Consider the following 22,054-nt stretch of genomic DNA (forward strand, 5'->3'; position numbering starts at 1 on the left):
TAAACAAATGTTTTTTATATGACAAAAACATACATATGCCAAACATACATCTGCAAAAAGATCAAATGAAATGTAACATATTACAGTTATAACATATCATAAAAATGTAGGCATACCAATAAAATATAAGTCCAACTGACATGTTCATTGTTTATCTCAGCTTAAGTTATGTTTTAGTTTCGGCAATACATGCTATTTTTATTGTTACTCAAACAAAATATTTTGATATATAAAACTTGGGTATATTGTACTTGCATTTGTTATTTCTAACTAACATTGGAGAGTACAAAACCAATGTTTAAGTAATATCTCATTCACGGTCAGCCACAAGGTAATGAAGATTACCAGTCGAAGTCAAAAGCCATTATGCGTAAAGTTTATGCTTTTCGGTGGTACATCATGTTTTTGCACTACTTGTCCATATTGAATATCTGAAATAACTTAAATGAACAATACCGCTTTCTTTGATCACACGGTGAAATATTGTTCGATCTTACACCGGACGTTATCGAATATTCCCTATTTATTGCTCATCTCGTGGAATTTTTCGTCTTCCTGGAATGTTTTCCAGATTTTCACCATAGAACTGTTTTCCTGTCATATCTGTTAAGTTAGTGCATTCGAGGACTGCAGAATTTGGCACCTGAAATAAAGTTATTCAAATTTAAAATCGTACATAAGGACATAGAGTGGCCGGATGATACTGATGGCTATGTAAAAACGGTCGCCGTTTTGTAAAACTAGACTGTAAAACTGCTTTGAATTCCTGTTTGTGCATTCCAAACGGCAGAGTTTGGTACCTTGAATAAATAAATTTAAATTTAAAACCGTATGGGGGATTTGGAGTGGCCGGATACTACAGGTGACTATTTAAACCAGGTGGCATTACTTACAGGTAAACTGGTTTTCTGATATATCTCTAAAGTGTGTGCATTCCATGAAGGCATGATTTAGAACCTTTAATGTATTAATTACCATCTTATCTTAACAACATATAATTAACAAGTATTTACTTTTTAGCTGGGACATTTTATGTCATATTAACCAACAATTATTATTGACCGAGACGACGAGGTCATTTTTTTTTTCGATCAATATGAACTTCATATTGCGCAACTAATTAGTAAATAACTGTTTTATAACACGATATCAAATGATATAGTATGACGTATCTTGATAAACTGTTTCCGATCTATCAATAAATAGGTGAATATGTCGTCTCATGCTATCTTCAAAATTGATATCATCCAATCATTGACGGCTTATTTATATATCATGTAATAATGAGCGATAACCATTACAATTGAACATTATTAGTTTTGACTGCATCGTCAACTAGATAATGATCATGGTTCATACAGTTGTACTATTAAAACTGTTTTCTACAAATCTAAATGAAAGGTGTAAGTATATAACACCAGATTATCATTGAACAAAGATTTCAAATCTACCTTATTTTAAACTTATATGACTTTACGGATTGTAGCACGCCGCTTATACTTTATTCTGATACAACTTAAAGTAATTGGTTGGTAAGTAAACATACGAGTAGAATGAAGTAAATGGGGTTTCAATAAAATTACTGCTCGTAGAGCAGATATGACAGAAACTAAGAGTTTTTTTTAAAGTATGCAGAAGTTAGGTTTATTTGTTAAATGATTGAAATAAAAAACAACAACATGAAATCACTGAACATCTATTGATGATTTTAAACAAATTTGTTATTATTCGCTGTAGCTTTTTCCCATAAGTATGTAACAAATGATGTAACATTCTTCAAACGTGTCCTACCTTTTCCAGCTTGGTATAATGAGGATGATGATGATCCTTTATCGGGTCATTGTCAGCTCTATTGTACGCACACAGAAAAGCCCATCTCCTGTTCCCACTTGTGTTGGCGCTACTGCAGTGAAGGAGGTTGCAATGGAAGAAAAGTGCATCTCCTGAAATACAAATATACACTCCAAAGCTTGACTTTTTGTAAATAAAACACACATTTAAAATGCTCAAAAAATTCCATTCCCGTTTATTCACACTTGTGATGGCACTACTACAATGATGAAGAAGATTCGCAGTGAAAAAAAAACACTTTATCCCCTGAAATGTGAATACGCAATAAAAGGGTTTGACTTTGTCATTTTAAACGACATACTTAAAGCGCATATAGAAACCCATCTCTTTTTGTCACTTGTGTTGGCGCTGCATTAATTAACGAATCAGGTTGCAATTCAAGAGTGCATGCATCGAATCTCGAATCACCATTATCACAAACACAAAAAAACAAAGCCACTCATTTTTAGCATATATACTAGTTGTTTGTGCAGAGAAAAGTAATTTTCTTTCATTGATGTGAACCATTATTAATTAAAGGAGAGAGTGTCTCATGAAACATATATGAGCGGAAGAGGCAGCGTAATTTCGTCAAAATTGACCATTCTACTACTCAGTGACCTCCTTTTTTTGAAAACAAAAGCCTAAATTAAGTTTAAAAATCTGCAAACATTTAAATAACCTTTTAAGAAAATTTGATGAAAAGTAAATGCATTATACATTTGTTTTTGTTATGAAGAAAATCAAAAGCATTCTAACTTTTTGAATGACGTCACGTGATTTCCGTCATAATATTAAAAATGCCAAACCCTTTATAGGACCATTAAATGAATGACTAACGTAAACATGATAAAAATATAGTATAAGTAACATCAAAACACGATGTTTAGTTTCAATATGACGGTGCAATTGAACTAAATTTTTAACCGTCATGTTGGTGTTTGTCGCACGCGGTTTAGGATGATATGTACAATACTTCGATAGAAACATTAATGAAACGTTCACGTATCAAGAAACCCTACCTGTTTATTTGCATTTCCATTACACAATGTTAGATTAATTCTTACAAACATCTCTCTTAATGTTTTTGTTACCAAACAGTTACACGTTATGGGTTTGAATATATCAGAAGTGATACTCAAGTTTAAAGTGGGGACATATACCACAACCCGGTATTGTTTAAATCTAGAAGTATAAAACCTGGTTCCATTTCGACATATTCCAGCGGGCAATGTTTTCGTATTTCCGCCACCCTGTCCATATCTGCCCCTTGTTGCGCGGCAATTTTCACGTGCTCAATACGGCCGCACTTGTGTGAGCCTGGCAACACCTGAAACGAAATGAGATGATGGGCTCATAGATATAGGTAAAACAAGTACAACAAATTAATTGTCACAAATCTTGTCAAAATATCACAGCTTACAAGCGTAAATATGTGAATAGTACAATTTGAAAGAAATAAGCAGTTGCATAAGTTAAGTGGTTCCAAATTATCTATCTTGCTTGTAGTTACGATCTTTATTATCTGCTCACTCGTGATCATTTATATGACATAGCATTGTTTAAATCGGAATATACCACTGAAAACAGTGTTTTGATCGAGACATGTGTTAATTTTATTAGTATTACTAATCATATCTTAATACACAGGCTTTATACAAGGGGAGTGTATAGTACAAAATAGAGTAATATACCTGCAGACAGCTGTTTTCTTTCGTGCATTTGTCTACAGCTATGAACACAGTCATCATGTTGGGAAACAAGTTGCCGTAGTTATACCAATATCTGTATGTATTGATGTTAGGTGATTTCGACTAAGAATTTGACTACACACACATTATGTCTATACATTAAATTATAGTAAATGACAATGAAATGTAACGAAATATCACATTGATAATTATTTAAACACTGCTAACAGCTATTGGCTAACGGAACATGTGTATTGTTAAACCAATGTAACATGCTGACAGTGTGCCAACGTAGTTTTTAAATTCTATGGCCGGCTGTGTGCTGGCCTTGGTGAAGTGGGTTAAGACTATCGTAGGTCTTTTTTCGGTTGGTAGACCGTGATGGCTTTTGGCTCACGTTGTTTCTATACAGATGTTTGCTGTGTGTGTTCACTTTGGCCGTGTGATATTAGGTAAGCTAACGTAGTTTTCCGTTGCTTAATTGGTTGTTTGTTGGCCTTTGCTAAGTGACATATTGCTGGGCCACCATTGGCCTTTTGTGCCGATTGGCTGGTTGTGTGCTTGCGTTAGCCGACTGATATATGGTTGGTTCACCATTGGCGTTTCGTGCCGGTTGGGTGGTTGTGTGTTTGCGTTAGCCGAGTGACATTGAGTTAAGCCAACGTGAGGGTTTCGATGGTTAGCTGTGTATTGGCGTTGGCTAAGTGGCTTTCGGTGGGGATACATTGGCAAAATATGTCGACGGCCAGTGATGGTAAAGTTGTAGAGAACTCTGCGAGGTCAAAATATAGTGTACATGTCTATGTAATCAGCATGTACTATGAATATGTCTCAATATGTGCACATAAAACTCTAATTTAGCAATACGTATTCATTGATTTGCAGGTTCATTACACATGGCAAAACAAATGATGTCTATACAAATGTTGCTGACAAGACAGAAATACAGAGGAAGAATAACAAGAGAAAACAAACGTATGTAATTGACAAGGAAAATAACAAATCAAAACAGCCCGGCGTCGGATCAACGGTGTGTTATCGTTATATTTAACGGTTGGCCAATGTCAAAAGACAGACACTTTGACATTGATCGAATTGTGGCCCGATGAACAGAATGGTATTAAGACAACATGGAGAAACATTATATGTTGCACAAGGTCGGCTATCTGAGAGTATATTAAGTCGATTAAATCAAAGACTATTATAAACGGTATTGGATTAGTAAAATGAAGCAGTCCTATTGCTGTATATTATTTTTCCGATAGTGAATAAGATTGATAGACTTTCAGCCAATCAGATGTTTTTTTGAATTCGCAAGTAATTTTCGTGGTTATACATGCAGTAAACATATTGCAGGTTCATCTAGTGATATAGCGTGTATAGGTGTATTATATTTCATGTACCCAAAATTAAGAAACAATTACATTTTCAAGTAATAATCGATTTGATTAAAGTTATCCATAAGCTCGAATTACGTCTAAAACGGGAAAGGCGTTTCATTGAACTTAGAAATTGTGTGGTACACGCTTTACGTTTGCTAGGATGAACACTTATCAATCACGATCATAGGGTTCTGATGACTGTGTGCCTAGATGTTATTGTCGTCAATTGTCAAGTTTAAGTAAAACGATTGTCTCGGTTTCGCGTCAAATACATAATAAGTGATTAATACTCTGTTATACTTACCCGTAATCTTGATGCCAGATATGCTTGCCTCCAATCTTAGCTGGCTTCTTCATGAGCTTTGTGTGGTAGTGGTATACCTCGCCTTCCAAAAGCTGTAAATAATTTGTAAATTATTTCATATGGAGTCAAGTTACGCAATGAGCTTCGAATTAATTTCTGTATTAATAGATTGTTTTTATTCATCCAGGATAGAGATTAATAATACAAATATATAACAAGAACAAATAGGATTTGACAAAAGTAAAAATGACGTAATAGCCGCATGTAATTATCGGTGACCATGGCTATGCCTTCGCATCATGTTTGTTTTGAAACATTGTTTACACATTGCAACACACAAAGGCAAGTGAAAATTAGTTTAAGTCTTCAATTCGTTCATAAATAGACATAATGTGTTCTGTTGCGAGCCATTATAAGGTTTTTCGTGAGTGTTATACAATGTTTGAACAATTATCATTGGTAGCCTGAAATCTAACTCCGATTTAAAAAACATACGACGTATCAAGGCAACACAAGTCTTTATTTATGTACACAATTTGGATTGGTTTGTTATTAGATAATGAGAGAAGACTAAACGAAATGAAAACAAAAACATTTTAACATATTCGTACCATGTCACAAGTTCCAGCTACTTTTTCGCATCTTCCCACCATACCAGTGACATCATTTCCGGGATGTTGCCATAGTATCATATGAGCCTCACCTCCTTCACCATCAGCAACCTTGGTTGTGTATATAATAAAAAGCAATGTTTTTGTTGACTGCTTCCCATATTTTGAACGCAGTTCGTGCGTACGAATGATGTCTTTTCTAAATGCATTTATTTCTTTATGTCATAAACGACGTATCTATTACAACAAGACGTCATCAATAAACATATTTGTAAATTGTTTGAGTTAAAAAGAACATAAACAAAACAGAACCGAGTGTATATTACCGTATGCTGACAGCATATCGATTGATCAATGCAAATTATAAAAAAAAAACGAGTTGAAAGGTACAAATTATATATTATCAAACATGATTACGACTACATTACGAATACATTGCACAAAATAATAACATGTTGAAATTAATTTTGTTATACACGTACGTACTGTACATATTATTTCAAGGTTTCATGTATTTTGCGATTTATAAGGGATATAATGAAACGACGCTTTTCTGATAACCTGTATCACGTCTCGTTCGGTGTTTAAGCATGTTTACTCACCGAACGAGACGTGATGCAGGTCACCAGAAAATCGTTTATCGTAGTATTCCAATTTATTATATACCTGTCTATTTAATTATACTTTTTATTTTTCGGTTTTAATTTGATTTAAATTTACCGCCGTCTGCGCGTATGAATTCGAATGTGTTGTGTAGCTTTGTGTAATAAAGTCAATGGACACTAATACAGCGAAACGAAGTCAGAAGTTACAGTATTCAATTTAATGAGCAAAATAAGAACAAAATAGTTTGTGCTTTGGCAAAATTAACAAACTGCTTATACGAGAACATTATTACATGTCACAGCACAAAAGAACAATAGCAAAAAAAAAAAAAAAAACGGTACGTATTTTACGAGTATACACTAATCGTCATTTCCTTCACTTAACGCGGCCATTTTTAACAAAGTGAATATTCGTGATATTTCTGACAAACATAATATGCAGAATTGAGGGAAGTTCATGAGTCAATCGCTATTGCTCTCGATTACGCGAATTTGTCTTCTTCTTTGTATTGGGGAGCGGCTCATATTTATGATAATAAACATGGATAATGCAACAATTTATGAACTTCGAAATGGTAAACAACCAGTACACTGAAGTAGCTGTCTAGATAGATTGAAAGTGTTCTCTGCTTCGTGCTTATCCCCATGGTTCTTTGAAGAACATGAGAACCATGTTCCTTAATATTTACATGCTTCTGGGGCGTGAGTAAAGTTAGATATTTTAATACTTTTAAAAGTTGACAGGTTTTACCAGTTTTTTTTTGGTCACGCTATTTTTAGCAACGTAAAAGTAGTTCTGAGATTACACACGGTACTCGCATGATACGGAATCAGAAAACGACAGTATAATGATACGGAGTTTACAATACGGCGTGCTGTATTTTCACTGTTGGAAAAGGAATTTGATAGTCATATAATAAGAAAGAGTATCATAATCGTGGCCAATCAATTAATTTTATCATTTTAAAACTCGTTTATTTCACTGTAAGCTATTCATTAAAACATTCATTCGATTAAAAAGTGTATTGGCTTGAGGTTGAATTTGTTTGAACCACAACATGATTTTGAAATTTACCATACTATTATTAGTGCAATTAATTATGTGTGTAACAAACGTGTTTCTGAAAACCCAGGTTTGGAACTATGACCTAACATCGAAACATTATGTTAAGTTATTCAACCATGTTCAATTTTTTGATTATTTTGTAGCAAGTATTATCCTTAGGTTAAATGTTTTTATTTAACATTTTGCGGCTGGTCAATTGCACAATTAATACGATAGTGTTCAGTAAGTACTTACACCGTATGTATAGTCTTGAAAAGGTCCCTCTGTCAACGCATTCTCTATGTGTTTTACTTCTTCGTTTGAAAAGAGTTTTCTGTAATGTACATGAAAATGAAAGAACAAACGTAAAATTGTTTCTAAAGAAGAACGTCATCTCAGTTGTTGTTTTTTTCTTAAATTTCACGAATAGTAAGTTCTCGTGCGGTAACTGCAATCAAAATTAAATAATAAGAATAATAACTTTTGCGAAGGTTACTATGTAATAGTGAGGTGACATAAATTAAAATCTAAACGATGAAGAAAGAGTTAGGAGTGAGCCCTTCTTAATCATTAAGATTTAAGCTCAGCTTAATTTACTAACGTAGAATACACCCGCTTTTTCTATTACATTGTCAACGCAAAATCGGACGCAAGGAGTAAGTATCGGATGAGTGGCAGAAGGCGGACCTTTAAACACCCGCAAAAGTTAAACTTCGTTATGATTAAGCCTTGTACTTAATGATTGCCTAGCTGCAACTTGATTTGCTGAAAAGGATGATTGTATTCTAATAGATAATAAAATGTCGTCACTTTCTTTTTCACCGGAAATAACGCCATGAATACATTATTAAATACGGTAATATGACGGAGTGTGACCTCACAATTTAGAAAAAAAAAAAAAATAATCTTCGTTAAGCTAAAACGATTTTATGTTGTTTTAATACTACCGCTCATCAGCAGTCATTTTTCGCATGAAAGGAATGAAACAATCTGATAAATATATATTTTGTTTTATATTGTAAATCAGAAAAAAATCAGTTGTTAAAAAATCTGAAACTCGTTATCATATTATACAAGATGGTGCTAAACTCGTACCGGAATTATGCAAAAAGATCGCCAAAGAATCGCTTACTAATATATCTCTTCAAAATGAATATAATTTTGTATTATATGACGACTCATGACGGAACCATTGTATCATTTATAATACAACGTTATTACAACAATGCACTATTACCTTACAAGGATGAACCCATTGTCATCGAACGATCTCTTCATGGTATCAGTAAGTGTAAAGTTTCCATTCTCACAACAAAACACTGAATAAGAGAATTAAAAGCTACGGACATACACACCTAACTGATTAGTTGAACACGAAAATCAACCTAGAGGAAGTAACTCGAACAAAACACGTACATAACATTTGTACCAATGAGCACTTCAAAGTCAAATTCATTTCAACGTACTCTAAATCATTCAGCCGCTCTGAAAAGTCAATAAAGTTAATACATGGTACGTTAAGGATCCGGATCTGATGCAAGTGTCGAAATGATAGAGCCTTTTTTGAATATTGAAGTTTACAGTTAGAAATAAATTTCAACAATAATGCAATGCGATTCAGTTTTCTTGAATTAAACATAAATTGCAAACTAAATTGTACCTGAATTAGTTTCAGCCATTTTGCTCGTCCTTGATAATGAACTGATTGACAATGTAAGATATAGCCGTGCGTTAAGATTTGTTTTACCTCGATGATATATCTAATTGGGTTATCACTTTATATACACTGTATGAACACTTATCTATACATAGAAATAAACACATGAAATAGTACATGGAGAATTAATTTAAACACTTTAAGTCTTCTTAAAGTTGTTGTTTTCTTATGCGTGGCTGATTATTAATAACTGAACATTGACATCGTCAAAGATTTCATTTCAAATGGGATTTATTCAACTACACCTAGAACTTTGCCCTTGACAAAGAACACGTTATTTGCAAAGCTTCAAAGGCAATGAATGTCTCATTATGTAAATGTTAACTGTTTCCATATAGTACGGAACTTATTTTAGTGGACGTACAGTTCGCGCAAATAGGATTAACCTTGATACAGCGATTATGCCGCAGGTACTTCCTTTCGTAAAGAGGCCTCGGAAAGGGACTGTCGTTAAACAATTTACCCAAGCGGCGAACTATATTGAATTTACGCGATATATGCATGGAATACAAAACATTTGTTGAATTCTAAGTAAGTTCGTATTTAATTTCACTCGTTGTAACGGAAAATAATGTTTTCACTCATTGCTACGGCACTCTTGACCACTCTCTGACCACTCGTGAAATCTTACACAATCTTACACTTAATTCAATAACTATCCTCTATATCTGTGAAAAACATTGTTATTTCACTGTTTCAAACATAAATAATATCAAATTGATATTTTTCACTCTTTATGAAGTTTTAGCTCGTTCTTTGTTCCAAATCAAAAGGCAGCGCGCACAGGGCTAGGACACAATTTCCTCTTCGTCAATTACGAAATGACGTTTTGTTCGCATATAAATTGGCGCGTTTTTTTTTTCAATGAGAGCAATTAAATAATTGTCACTCAAATATTAGGCAAATAATACAAACTGTTTGAATATAGCTCGTGATTATATCTTTTGATGATCACTCGGTGAAATATATCAAACTCTTACACAAAAACAAACATTTACCCTCCATGTTATAGCGGTTAACAAACTTCGTGTCAAATGTTAAAAATGTAACTATGCTTTCTTTTATATCTTTGATAACGTTGCCAATATTGATTGTAAAATAAAAACATTATTATCATACAAATGTAAGCATACAAATCTTATAGAAGATAATCTTAAACGGTCACTATTGAACGACGTCTCGGCTTAAGCTGAGTGTTAGGAAATATGCTATTTTTATTATATATGCCTTCAAACATGTGTATATTGTAGTTTCACCTGGTATGTGTAACTAACATTGGAGAGTACAAAAATCATTGTTTAGGTAATATCACTTTCACGCTCAGCCACAAGTTAGTGAAGTTAAAGTCAGAAGCCATTCTTTAATGCTTTTCGATGATTTATCAATTTACTTTCGCAACTGTTCACTGTTCCGGATGGAAAAGTTCTGAAAAGACGTTAAGAAAATAGAACGTATCGCTTTCTCCTATCACGCGGTGAAATATGGTTCGATCTGACACCAAACGTCATCGAATATTCGCTATTTATTGCTCATCTCGTGGAATTTTCCGTCTTCCTGGAATGTTTTCCAGATTTTCGCCATAAATCTTCTTTCCTGTCATGTCTGTGAAGTTCGTGCAATCTAGGACGGCAGAATTTGGAACCTGTAAGATATAAATTTAAATTTAAAAAAATGGCCGGATGATACAGGTAGCCATTTAAAACATGTGACTGTGCGAGCAGGTTTGATTGTAAGATTGCTTGCAGGTGATGTCTGGTAAGTTTGTGAAACCCGGACAGCAGAACTTGGCACCTTTTATATATACAATTGTTATTAAAACCTTATGGGAGCATTTGGAGTGACCGGATAAAACAGGTGTCTATTTAAAACAAGGTACTGTACGAGCAGGTTTTACCGTATAATTGCTGTGATGTCAGTGATGTGCATTTATTCCATGATGGAAGAATTTGACACCTTGAATATAGGAATTTAAATTGAAAACTGTATGGGTGGTATTTGAAGTGGCCGGATGATAGAGATGGTCAATTAAACAAGTGACCGTACGAGCAGGTTTTACTTTTAATTGCCGGTCATGTGTGTGAAGTTTGTGAATTCAAGGACGAAATAATTGGGCACCTTAAGTAAAGTTATTTAAATTTTAAATCGTACAGGGGGATTTTTAAGAGTGGCCGGATGATAAAATGGTCATTTTAAACAAGAGACCGTACGACGAGCAGGTTTAAGTGTAAAACTGCATGCCGGTCATGTCAGGTTGGCAAGAATTTGGCACTTTAAAAAGATATATTTCCAACTTATCAAAACAGCATATAATTAACACTTATTTACTTTTAGCTAAAAAGATGCTGTCATATTTAACCAAAAACACATAGTGACCGAGGCGGAATACAAGGTCAATAACTACTGTGCAGTCAATATGAACTACATAGCTCACAGCTAATATGTAAATCACTATTTCATAACATGGATTCACATGATATTTAATGAAATCACTTGAAAAACTGTTTCCGGTCTATAGTTAAACAGGTAAGTATGTCGTATTAATCTGTCTTCTAAATTTGGTCGCAATTGAATCAGTGACGGTTTATTTATAGATCATGTAAAATTGAAAAAAGAAGAAATGCAATTCAACATTATTTGTTTTGAGTTTATAGTCAGCTAAATATGAAAAGTGTAAGTATATTACGCCAGTATATCAGTGGGCCAATATAAGATAAGTGAAAGCATAATACAGAAACTGGGACTTCAATAAAACCATGGTTCGTAGAAAATGTCAGGATATTACAAAATGTAAGAGTCTGCACCAAATATTTCTCTTTTCTTGTTGCATGATTACAATGAACATCATGTAATCACCACATGTCACCGCATGTCTTTTGCTGGTCACATTTGTTATAATTCACCGTAACTTTTCCCATACGTATATTACAAACTACCTTACATTGTCTGAAATTTCCCTACCTTTTCAAGTTTGGTATAATGAGGATTATGGTGATCCCATATCGGGTCATTGTCAGCTCTATTGTAGGCACACCGTAAAGCCCATCTCCTTTTTCCACTTGTGTTGGCGCTACTGCAGTGAAGGAGGTTGCAATGGAAGAAAAGTGCGTCTCCTGAAATATAAATACACACTCTAAAGCTTGACTTTGTCAGTTTAAAACACACATATTTAAGTGCTCAGGAAAGCCGATTTTCTTATCCAAAATTATTTTGGCAAAGTTCGCAATGAAAGAACACTTCATCACCTGAAATAAAAATACACAATACAAAGGATTGACTTTGTTGTAACAACACCCTTAAAGCGCATAGAAATACCAATCTCCTTTGGTCACTTGTGTTGGCGCTGCATATTGTTTATGTTTGTGCAGAGAAAAGTCCATTTTTACATATATTGTAAAGCATATTTTCATTAAAAAAGGAAGTTTCTCATGAAAACATATAAGCGGAATAGGTAGAGTTATTTAGTCACAATTAACGAATCTCCTACTCAGTGACCTCCCTTTTTTAATAGCCTTAATTTAGCAAAATTTTATTTTTGAAAAAAAGGCAAAACTTAATACAAACTTTTATGAATGTTTTAATAAAATTAAGTTGGTTATACGTTTGTTTTCAGTGTTGAACAAATCAGGAACATTTTAACTTTTTGAATGTCACGTGATTTTGGTCATAAAATTAACGGTGTTTAGTATCAATATGACGGTGCAATTTAACATATAGTGTTACCCGTCATGATGTTAATTGTCGCCTGCGCTTTAGGATGTAATGTACAATACTTCCACTGTTACACAAATGCAATTTCACGTATCAGGAATCCCGACAAGACTAGTGACAATTCCATCAAACAGTGTTATACTGATTATTACAATTATCGCTCGTTGTGGTTTTTGTTACCAAACAATAACATGTTCTAGCTTTGAGTGTATCAAAAGTGAAAAGTTTTTAAAAAGGGACATATACCGCTACTTAGTATTGTTTGATTCTAGCAGTATTAAACCTGGTTCCATTTCGATATACTCCAGCGGACAATGTTTTCGTATTTCCTCAACCCTGTCCATATCTGCTCCCTGTTGCGCGGCAATTTTCACGTGCTCAATACGGCCGCACTTGTGTGATCCTGATAACACCTAAAACACGATACGTAGAAAGGTATTTTCGTTGTTATTCGTGTGAAGTATAATTTCTAGTAAACAATTTGGTATAAACAAAGCCTTTAGCCATTAAAACATAAGGGTTATTAATTTCATCCCTGACGTCAACAAAAATGTAACCTGCAATTATTTAACGCAAATTTATTTCACAAATTTATATATTGTCACAAGACATCACAATTCAACATTTTGGCTGATCGGAAGGCCTGGTATCAAGCGACTAAGATGGTCGAATACCTAACTACATTGTATATAAATATTTTTAACAAAACAATTGGCCGAATGTTCCGAACATTGACTCAATAATAAAAATAAACTTTATTTATGTGAATTACGTGATATACGACACCGTAGTCAACTTATAAACGTGAAATATTTGATCCTATGCTCATGTGTTATAATAAAACAAGTACATTATTTCTTTCAAACCGACAAACAGACAAAGAAGGACAGACAGCGTCTCAACAAAACAAACACATTTATTTTATTTTAAAATATTGTTATTACTGAATTGCTGTTGCGATGTTTAATATCTGCTCCTTCGAAAAAAATTATATACTGCATCATAGCATCATGAAAGAGTAATGTATGTCTGAAACTTGTGTTATGAGCGACACGTCAATATTGCAGTTTTTATTATTTGTATTGAACATTTGTCTAAATCGAATATATACAAACAGTTTTTTTTCAAAGAGTACTTTACCTGCAGGCAGCTGTTTTCTTTCGTGCATTTGTCTACAGCTATGAACACAGTCATCATGTTGGGAAACAAGTTGCCTTAGTTATACCAATATCTGAATGTATTGAAAAAAGTGATTTAGATTCAAATTTACCTAAACACAAAGAAAGTTTATAAATTGAATTTATAGCAAAATACAATTAATTGAAAGGCAATTTGTAATGGATAACTTTGGAGGCTGTTGTACACGCTTTACGATTGCGAGTGTGAACACTTATCAATCATGAAAATGAAGTATTGGCAGGTGTGGACCTAGACGTAGTACGACCATCTGTATATTTACCCGTAATCTTGATGCCAGATATGCTTGCCTCCAATCTTAGCTGGCTTTTTCATGAGTTTTGTATGGTAGTGGTAAACCTCGCCTTCCAAAAGCTGGAAATGATTTGTGAATTCGAAATTTAAATAATTCGATATGGAGTTGCCTGTCCGATTTATGCAATGAGCTATGGATGCCTTTTTGTATTCATAGAATCTGATTAATCATCCATGTTTGAGGTAAATTACATAACCAATATTAAATTTAATTTTTTGTTGTGTATACACCGTTGTCATGGTCCTCCATTCAGTAATATTATGCACTTATATCATTAGTTTGTAAGTGTATGTGTTATATGCTCTAATTATAAAATATCCTAAAAATGTTCCATTCCTATTACGCCGTATTTTCCGAGTTTAACTCAAAACGACTAAACTCCTATTGACCTACTTTGGTTCGTATTTGGCGGGTTTTGGTATAAATTGTCGTCAGTTGTAATAATACAAAGTTTGTCCAAGTATTGCGCCACATACGTAAACGGTCATAAGTAAGATACCGTCATTGATTGATGAAGAGGAGTTTACACCGTGGTTGTGGTCCATCCAATGATATATACACCTATAATAGCATCAATTTCACTTGTTTCAACTAAAAACACTATACTTTTAAATGACGTCAGCGACGCAAGTTTTATTTTCGGTGGCTTATTTGTATCATAGCATACTACAAAATTGACTTCATGTAATATAACGCACGTGGATTTGCCTTCAACAAAATCGCTTATTGCCGGTGTATACCACTGTATGTGGTTTATCACGTGACACAGTTTCGATCAGTAAAATCATATAATTTACCAAGCACATAACATTCCTTTTCATATTGTAAATCTTTTGTCATACCTTAAATGTATTTTTATACCATCAAAGTATCTTTATTTTAGAGTATCTATACCTTGTCACAAGTTCCAGCAACCTTTTCGCATCGTCCCACCATACCAGTGACGTCACTGCCGGGATGTTGCCAAAATACCATATGAGCCTCACCTCCTTCACCATCAGCAACCTTGGTATTGAACGAAATGTTTAAATGTCTGCTTTTCATACTTTTATTTCGTGCTTTCTATGGATGCCTTTTCTAGATGTAGGTTACTAAAACATGTTGATTGAATGAAGATCGATAACAGTTATTAGTTTGAGAAAACTCGTTTAATATCCACTATGTAAAACCCTTTTAGTCTAATTATCAATATCTTCATAAAATATGTCGTTGCACACATGCCGTTTGGTCTAAACATAATCTCTACACCAAGAGTTATTGATTCCAAGTGCGCTACTAGCCTTACTGTAAACTGAGATTTGGGACTGTAACATTTCCTCAAACTCAAGTTTTGCTAAACTTATCAGTTAATTAGATGGATACAACAACAATATGCTAATATTTATTTACCGAATATGATCCTAATTAACTTCAACTGATTATTTGGTTGACAACTAGGCTGTTCAATTGTAAGGATTAATAAGTGTTATGTTAGTACTTACACCGTATGTATAGTCTTGGAAAGGTCCATCTGTCAATGCATTCTCGATGTGCTTCACTTCTTTGTTTGAGAAGAGTTTTCTGTAATGTAAATACAAATGAAGAAATCGTATGATGCAATTAAACAAAATCCTCTGATTTGTTTTTATATTTCACGTACAGTAAGTTTACGAGCGGTCAACGCAAAAAGAGCTTTAAATTCAAAATGATATATAATTAGGTTACGGTTCTGAGCAATAATTTGGATACATTCAACGTACCCTTTTTTGAGTCCTTTTTTGTTATTATACCTACCCTCTTTGGCAAGGAAAACGCCCTCCTTTATTTGTTAAGATCATAAGTTCCCAAAATATTCAAACCTTGGGTCTTGAAACAGGAAATGTGGTATAGATTGATTTTTGATCATTTGTAAGTTTGTGTCGCATTATTCCAGAATGATGCATTTGAAAAAAAGGGTACTTTTAAATAAAAAATCGTTTTCCAATTTCTTTATCAAAACAGGAATTGACTCCATAAACACGAATTTCCGTCATATTATCGATTGTGACGTCACAATTTAAAAACAAAACAAATTGTGTTAAAAGTTTAATGTTTATGTTGTATTATTACTAGAAATCCTCATTAGATAAACCTTTGTTTCACATTTTGTATCAGGAAAAAGCATGTGTCATAATATTATACAAAATGGTGCTTAACTCGTCCAGGAATTATGCAAAAGGATCGCCTAAGGATCGCCAAAGGATCGCTTACAAATATATCTTTTTAACAAAAATACAATTGTGTATTACATGCCGACTCATGGCAGATCCTATGTACCATTTATAATACAGGGTTATTACAACAATTCATTATTACCTTACAAGGACAAACAAATTGTCATCGAACGACCCCTTCATGGCATCAGTAAGCGTAAAGTTTCCATTCTCACAGCAAAACACTGAATAAATGAAAAGCTACGGTCATACACACCCAAATGATTAGTTGAATACGAAAATCAACGGGTCACCTAGAGGAAGTAACTATAACAAGACCCGAAGATATCCTTTATACAAATGAGCACTTCAGCTCAAATTTATTTCAATGCAGTCACAATCATTCAGCTGCTCTGATCAAAGTCAATAAAGTTAATACATTGAACGTTAAAGATCCGGATCAGATACAAATGTCGAAATGATCGAGGCTATTTTTGAATATTGAAGTTTTCAGTTAGGTATAAGTGTTTACAACATTGCAATGCGATTTTGTTTATTTTAATTAAACATAATTCATTGATATAATTGTAATTGCAAACCAAATTGTACCTGAATTAGTTTCAGCCATTTTGCTCGTCCTTGATAATGAACTGTTTGACAATGTGAGAGATAGCTGTGCGTTAAGATTCATTTTACATGGATGATATATCAAAGTGGGTTATCACTTCAGATAGAATGTATTTACTTGTACACTTATACATACATATATAAATAAATACATATATAATAGAACATGGATGTCTAACTTTAACACTAAAAGTCTTCTAAAAGTGTTCTTTCTTATGCGTGGTCGATTATCGGTCACATACCACTTGACCAATAATGGCGACATCACTGACGTTGTCAATGATTTCATTTCACATATTCAACTACACATATAACTTTGCCCATAACAACGAACACGTTATTAGTAAAGCTTCAAGGCTATGGATGTCTTATTATGTATATGTCAGGAGAATAACCGCACAATAAAAACGCTTTTGTGTTGTTCTTTTAAAATTATGCTTATGAAAGAGATTGTTCAGGGATAAGCCGTATACGCATTTATTTCATGCATCTTTGGTGAACTAGGAGAATATCACCTTAACCAACTATTAAATATTGGCTCAAAGTAGTTAAAACTGATAATTTGAAAACTGTACATGAGCAAGCTTTGTGTCATTTAATTATATGTTACCTATGTTTAATAGAGATTATTATTTAATGCATATCGATGAAAGAATAGAAATATTGGTGAATGATAACTTGATCATTTCACTCTTGCTCGAGTGAAATGATAAAATTTCACTGCGCTTCGGGACAACTTTTTTCCATATTTGTAAAATTTGTTTCCCTTGAATTGAAAAAGTACATGTATGTACGCTTACATGTTTGCACACGCATATTTAAATTTGACTAATTTCCTTTTTAAGCTGTTTAACTTCATCAGTTCATCAATTCGGTTTACTTTTTAAAAATAATGTAATGCTCGGAAAAGGCTTGTCAAAAAAAACTGAACGATAAAGGAGTCCCGCAATTTAGATCATCGGCCATAAAAACCGTGACAATTATAGCACATTGAAAACCAAGCAGGCCATCGCAATTTCCGGCATATTTTCGTCGAATAAACTTAAAGTCTGTGCTCCATCCTTCACAAAAGCACCTTCGGCCACATTCTCGACATTTCCTCTGAGATTCTTTCATAAATCAAACATTTAACGGAAACGTGACATTCAACTTTTATAAATATGAAACAAATTCGCTATCTCAACAGCAAAACATCCTGCGGCTGCAGAGCGCCATGAATTAATCACCGAAAAAAACTGTAGAAGCCAGATTCTGCGCGAAAGTGAATTATAGAAAAAAGACTTATTGAACACTGAACACAGATTTCCGTTGATTTTACATTTTTCGGATTCAATCTGCTGAAATTCTTCGTTAATATATTAAAACATGTCGAACGTTCCAGTTTCATTCACTTGTATTTCTACGTGATACATTACTTTTTATTTCCGCAATAATTTTGCGTAAATACTTGTTTTGTGCTTAAACAAATATTAAAAATCTTAATGTTGTCTTGAAGGTTTAAGTTTTTTATTTAAAATTAATTTTAATAGCAACAACTTTTTCCATAAAGTACGAAACTATTTTTAGTGGACGTACTGTTCGCGCGATTATAAATAACCTTGATATAACAGTTATGCCGCAGTTGCCCCCCTTCGTAAAGAGGCCACGGACAGGGACTGTCATCAAATAGAACTTGCTCCAGCGGATAATATATTGAATAAACACGATAATTGCATGAACTAAAACAAAACGTCACTTGTGAAAATATGTTTTCTTAGACCACTCTATGAATAAATTACGATCTTACACTGAATACAAAAAAACAAATTGTCTATATCAATGCAATAAAATTGATATTTTACTCTTCTAAAGAGTGAAACTATTAAATTGGTATATTTCACTCTTTTTGGCAATGACTCGATATATTAAACGGAGAGATGCGTTGTTAATAAAGCAATTACAATGAACAATTGAAATATTTTAAACTTTAAAAGTAAATAATTGCGTTTTAACAAACATCGGTAGTCGATATTTGCATAAGGCTAAACAAATGAATGGTTTGGTTGGGACTACATCATTTTCAAAGAGGTAGGATACGTAGGTTTGTTTTAGAGTCTTCATATAATCATTGGAGAAATGTGTTAATGTATACTTCAGCATGAAGCTTTAAATATTTTAAACTACATATTAATTAAAAACACATTTACAAATCACTATCACTGTCTACCTCGGTCACTTTCTATCTGTGGTACGTCGGTTATTTTCATTCTAAAATACATCAATCACTATCTACTATCTTTCTGAAAGACATCAGTCAGAATGTATATAAAGGACCTCGATCTCTATCTATCTTAAGGACCTCGATCACTTTATATCTGAAGGAGCTAAGTCACTATCTTTCTGAAGGACCTCTGTCAATAACTATATAAAGGACCCCGGTCACTATATATCTAAAGGACCTCGGACACTTTCTAATTGAAGGACCTCGGCCACCTTTTATCTGGAGGTGTCCGGTCGCTAAATATTTAAAGGACCTCAATCACTTTCTATCTGAAGGAATACGGTCACATTTAATATGAAGTAACTCCGTCACTTTTAGTCATAAGGAGTACGGTCACCTTCTATCAGAAGGACATCGGTCACCTTCTATGTGAAGGAGTAAGGTCACTTTTTATCTAAAGGATCTCGGTCACTTTCTATCTGAAGGATTTCGGTTACTTTCTGACTGTAGGACCTCTGTCACTTGTTATCTGAAGGAGTTCGGCCACTATCGATCTGAAGGACATTTTTCACTATCTATCTAAAATACCTCGATCACTATCTATCTGAAATACATCAGTCACATTACATCTGAAATACCACGGTCACTATCTATCTTAAGGACCTCGATCACTATCTTTCTGAAAAACATCAGTCACATTACATCTGAAATACCACGGTCACTATCTATCTGAAAGACCTCGGTCACTATCTATCTGATATACATCAGTCACTATATCTGAAATACCTCGGTCACTAAATATCTGAAATACCTCGGTCACTATATATATATGAAAGACCTTGATATCTTATTGGAAAAATATTTCATAATTTGCCCCGCGGAGATATTATAGCTGGAGGCGCCATTACCCTATATTTCACAGTACAGTCAACAGTCCACTACTGTAACACAATATTGTTGCATTCAGAGGCAATCTTTTTACATAAATGTTAAAAAAGAACCAAGATTGACATGACTCATACGTTATGTGATGTGGCTGTAATGTACCCCCTTGTTCTTTTTAGTCTCAACTCAACTCAATGTTCTTTTATTATATCACAGTCTACATTTAAGTAAAAGAATGTGAAAACTCAATGTTACTACATGTGGATACAAGTATATAGAGGTGGATTAATTTGAGCTTCAAAACAGGTTTGGAATTCATCATTATACAACAATTATAATAAGTTAGTTAGGGAAATGTGGCTAGTTTAATTATTATTACTTCTGAAACAAAACAAATCCAAATATTTGAATTAAAATACACTATAATCGGTACAGTAATGAGATAAAGAAATACTATTGAGTAAAAACGACAATGTATGTATTTGTTCATGATACGATTAAAATATAAGTAAATAGTCAGAGAATTGTTGAGATACAGTTGTTATTCGATCTCCACCAGGGTGAGAATGGTCGGGTAGTATAGCTGTCCGCCTCACACCCAAGAGGCCGTGGTCTCGGTCCCCACCAGGGGTATATTTCACGGCCTCTCACAATAAACACCAGTAATGGTTTCTACACAACAAAACGTACTCGAGAGTACTTAGTATACATTAAAATCTTATGGTTTTTGTTAACTTTTATTCAAATAAATACCAAAAAAATACAATGGCAAGTTGTTGAAGTTAGTACGTTTATAATCTGGCTGGTAAAGTAAAATTTAAATAAAAAACATCCAGAAAACAATCAAATGAAATGTAACACATATCATTTTTAACATTTTATACAAATGTAGGCATAAATCAAATATAAGTCCAACATAAACATTTATTATTTAACGACGTCTCGGCTTAAGTTAGGATTCGACTCAGGAATATCAGTCATATTTATAAATATTCATATAATATGTTTTTATGAAACATGTGCATTTTGCAGTTTCACTTGTTATTTGTAACTTATAGTGGAGATTACGAAATCAATGTTTAAGTTAAAGCGAATTCACGCACAGCTAAAAAAAGAGCACTTCAACCTCTAACTTATTTCAATGTTGTCTTAATCATTCAGCCGCTCTGACCAAAGTCATTGAAATGATCGAAGCCTTTTTTAATATTGAAGTGTACAGTTTTGCATTTACACATGCATATCAATGGAAAATATTGGTGAATGATAACTTGATCATTTCACTCCGGCTCGGTAGATATGATAACACTTGATCATTTCTTTGCAGACAACTCGTGAAATAAAATACGATCATACACTGAATTCAACAAATATCCTCTATATCAGTGAAACTAATTGTGACTTCTTTGTTTTGTACAGAAGAAAATATCAAATTTATATTTTTCACTCTTTTGAAGTTTAAGCCCGCTCTAAATTCCAAATCAAACACCAGCGCGCTCAAGGTTAGGACAAAATTTGAACCCCGTCAATTCCATTATGACGCGTTTTGCTATAAGTGTAATGAAATAAATGTTAACTCCAATGATAGGCATTAAATTCAAAGAAATAGTTTGTTGAAATATATCCCGTGAACTTGTCATTTTAGCTCGATCAGTGAAATATATTACGATCTTACACTAAAACAATTGTCCTCTCTGTTATAGCGGTACACAAAATTGCGTGTTAAACAAATATAATAACCAAGCTTTCTCTCCAATCTTTAATAACGTTGACAATATTGAGTGTAAAA

At 33.5% G+C, this 22,054-nt stretch overlaps 1 protein-coding gene and 1 pseudogene across 1 annotated transcript; both read right to left on the reverse strand.

Annotated features, from left to right (window-relative positions):
• LOC128222789 (ectoine dioxygenase-like) lies at positions 1-9,197 on the reverse strand. The gene is made up of 9 exons (XM_052931903.1): positions 9,129-9,197; positions 8,706-8,787; positions 7,724-7,802; positions 5,819-5,929; positions 5,208-5,299; positions 3,525-3,615; positions 3,031-3,160; positions 1,792-1,943; positions 1-643 (listed from the first exon to the last, which is right to left on the reverse strand). The coding sequence occupies exons 1-9, from the start codon at positions 9,145-9,147 to the stop codon at positions 524-526; spliced, it is 876 nt and encodes a 291-aa protein (XP_052787863.1). The 5' UTR covers positions 9,148-9,197; the 3' UTR covers positions 1-523.
• Positions 9,198-9,205: 8 nt separating this feature from the next.
• Positions 9,206-16,915, reverse strand: LOC128222790 (ectoine dioxygenase-like; annotated as a pseudogene).
• Between the last annotated feature and the right edge of the window lie 5,139 nt (positions 16,916-22,054).

This window comes from Mya arenaria, chromosome 17 (genome assembly GCF_026914265.1).
Source record: "Mya arenaria isolate MELC-2E11 chromosome 17, ASM2691426v1".
NCBI lineage: Eukaryota > Metazoa > Mollusca > Bivalvia > Myida > Myidae > Mya > Mya arenaria.

Excerpts from the sequence above, each read along its gene's own strand:
- LOC128222789 (XM_052931903.1), bottom strand. Across the intron at positions 5,300-5,818 it reads TAGCTGGAACTTGTGACATG|CTTTTGGAAGGCGAGGTATA; the intron begins GTACGAATATGT and ends AATTATTTACAG. Across the intron at positions 3,616-5,207 it reads ATCTGGCATCAAGATTACGG|ATATTGGTATAACTACGGCA; the intron begins GTAAGTATAACA and ends CAATACATACAG.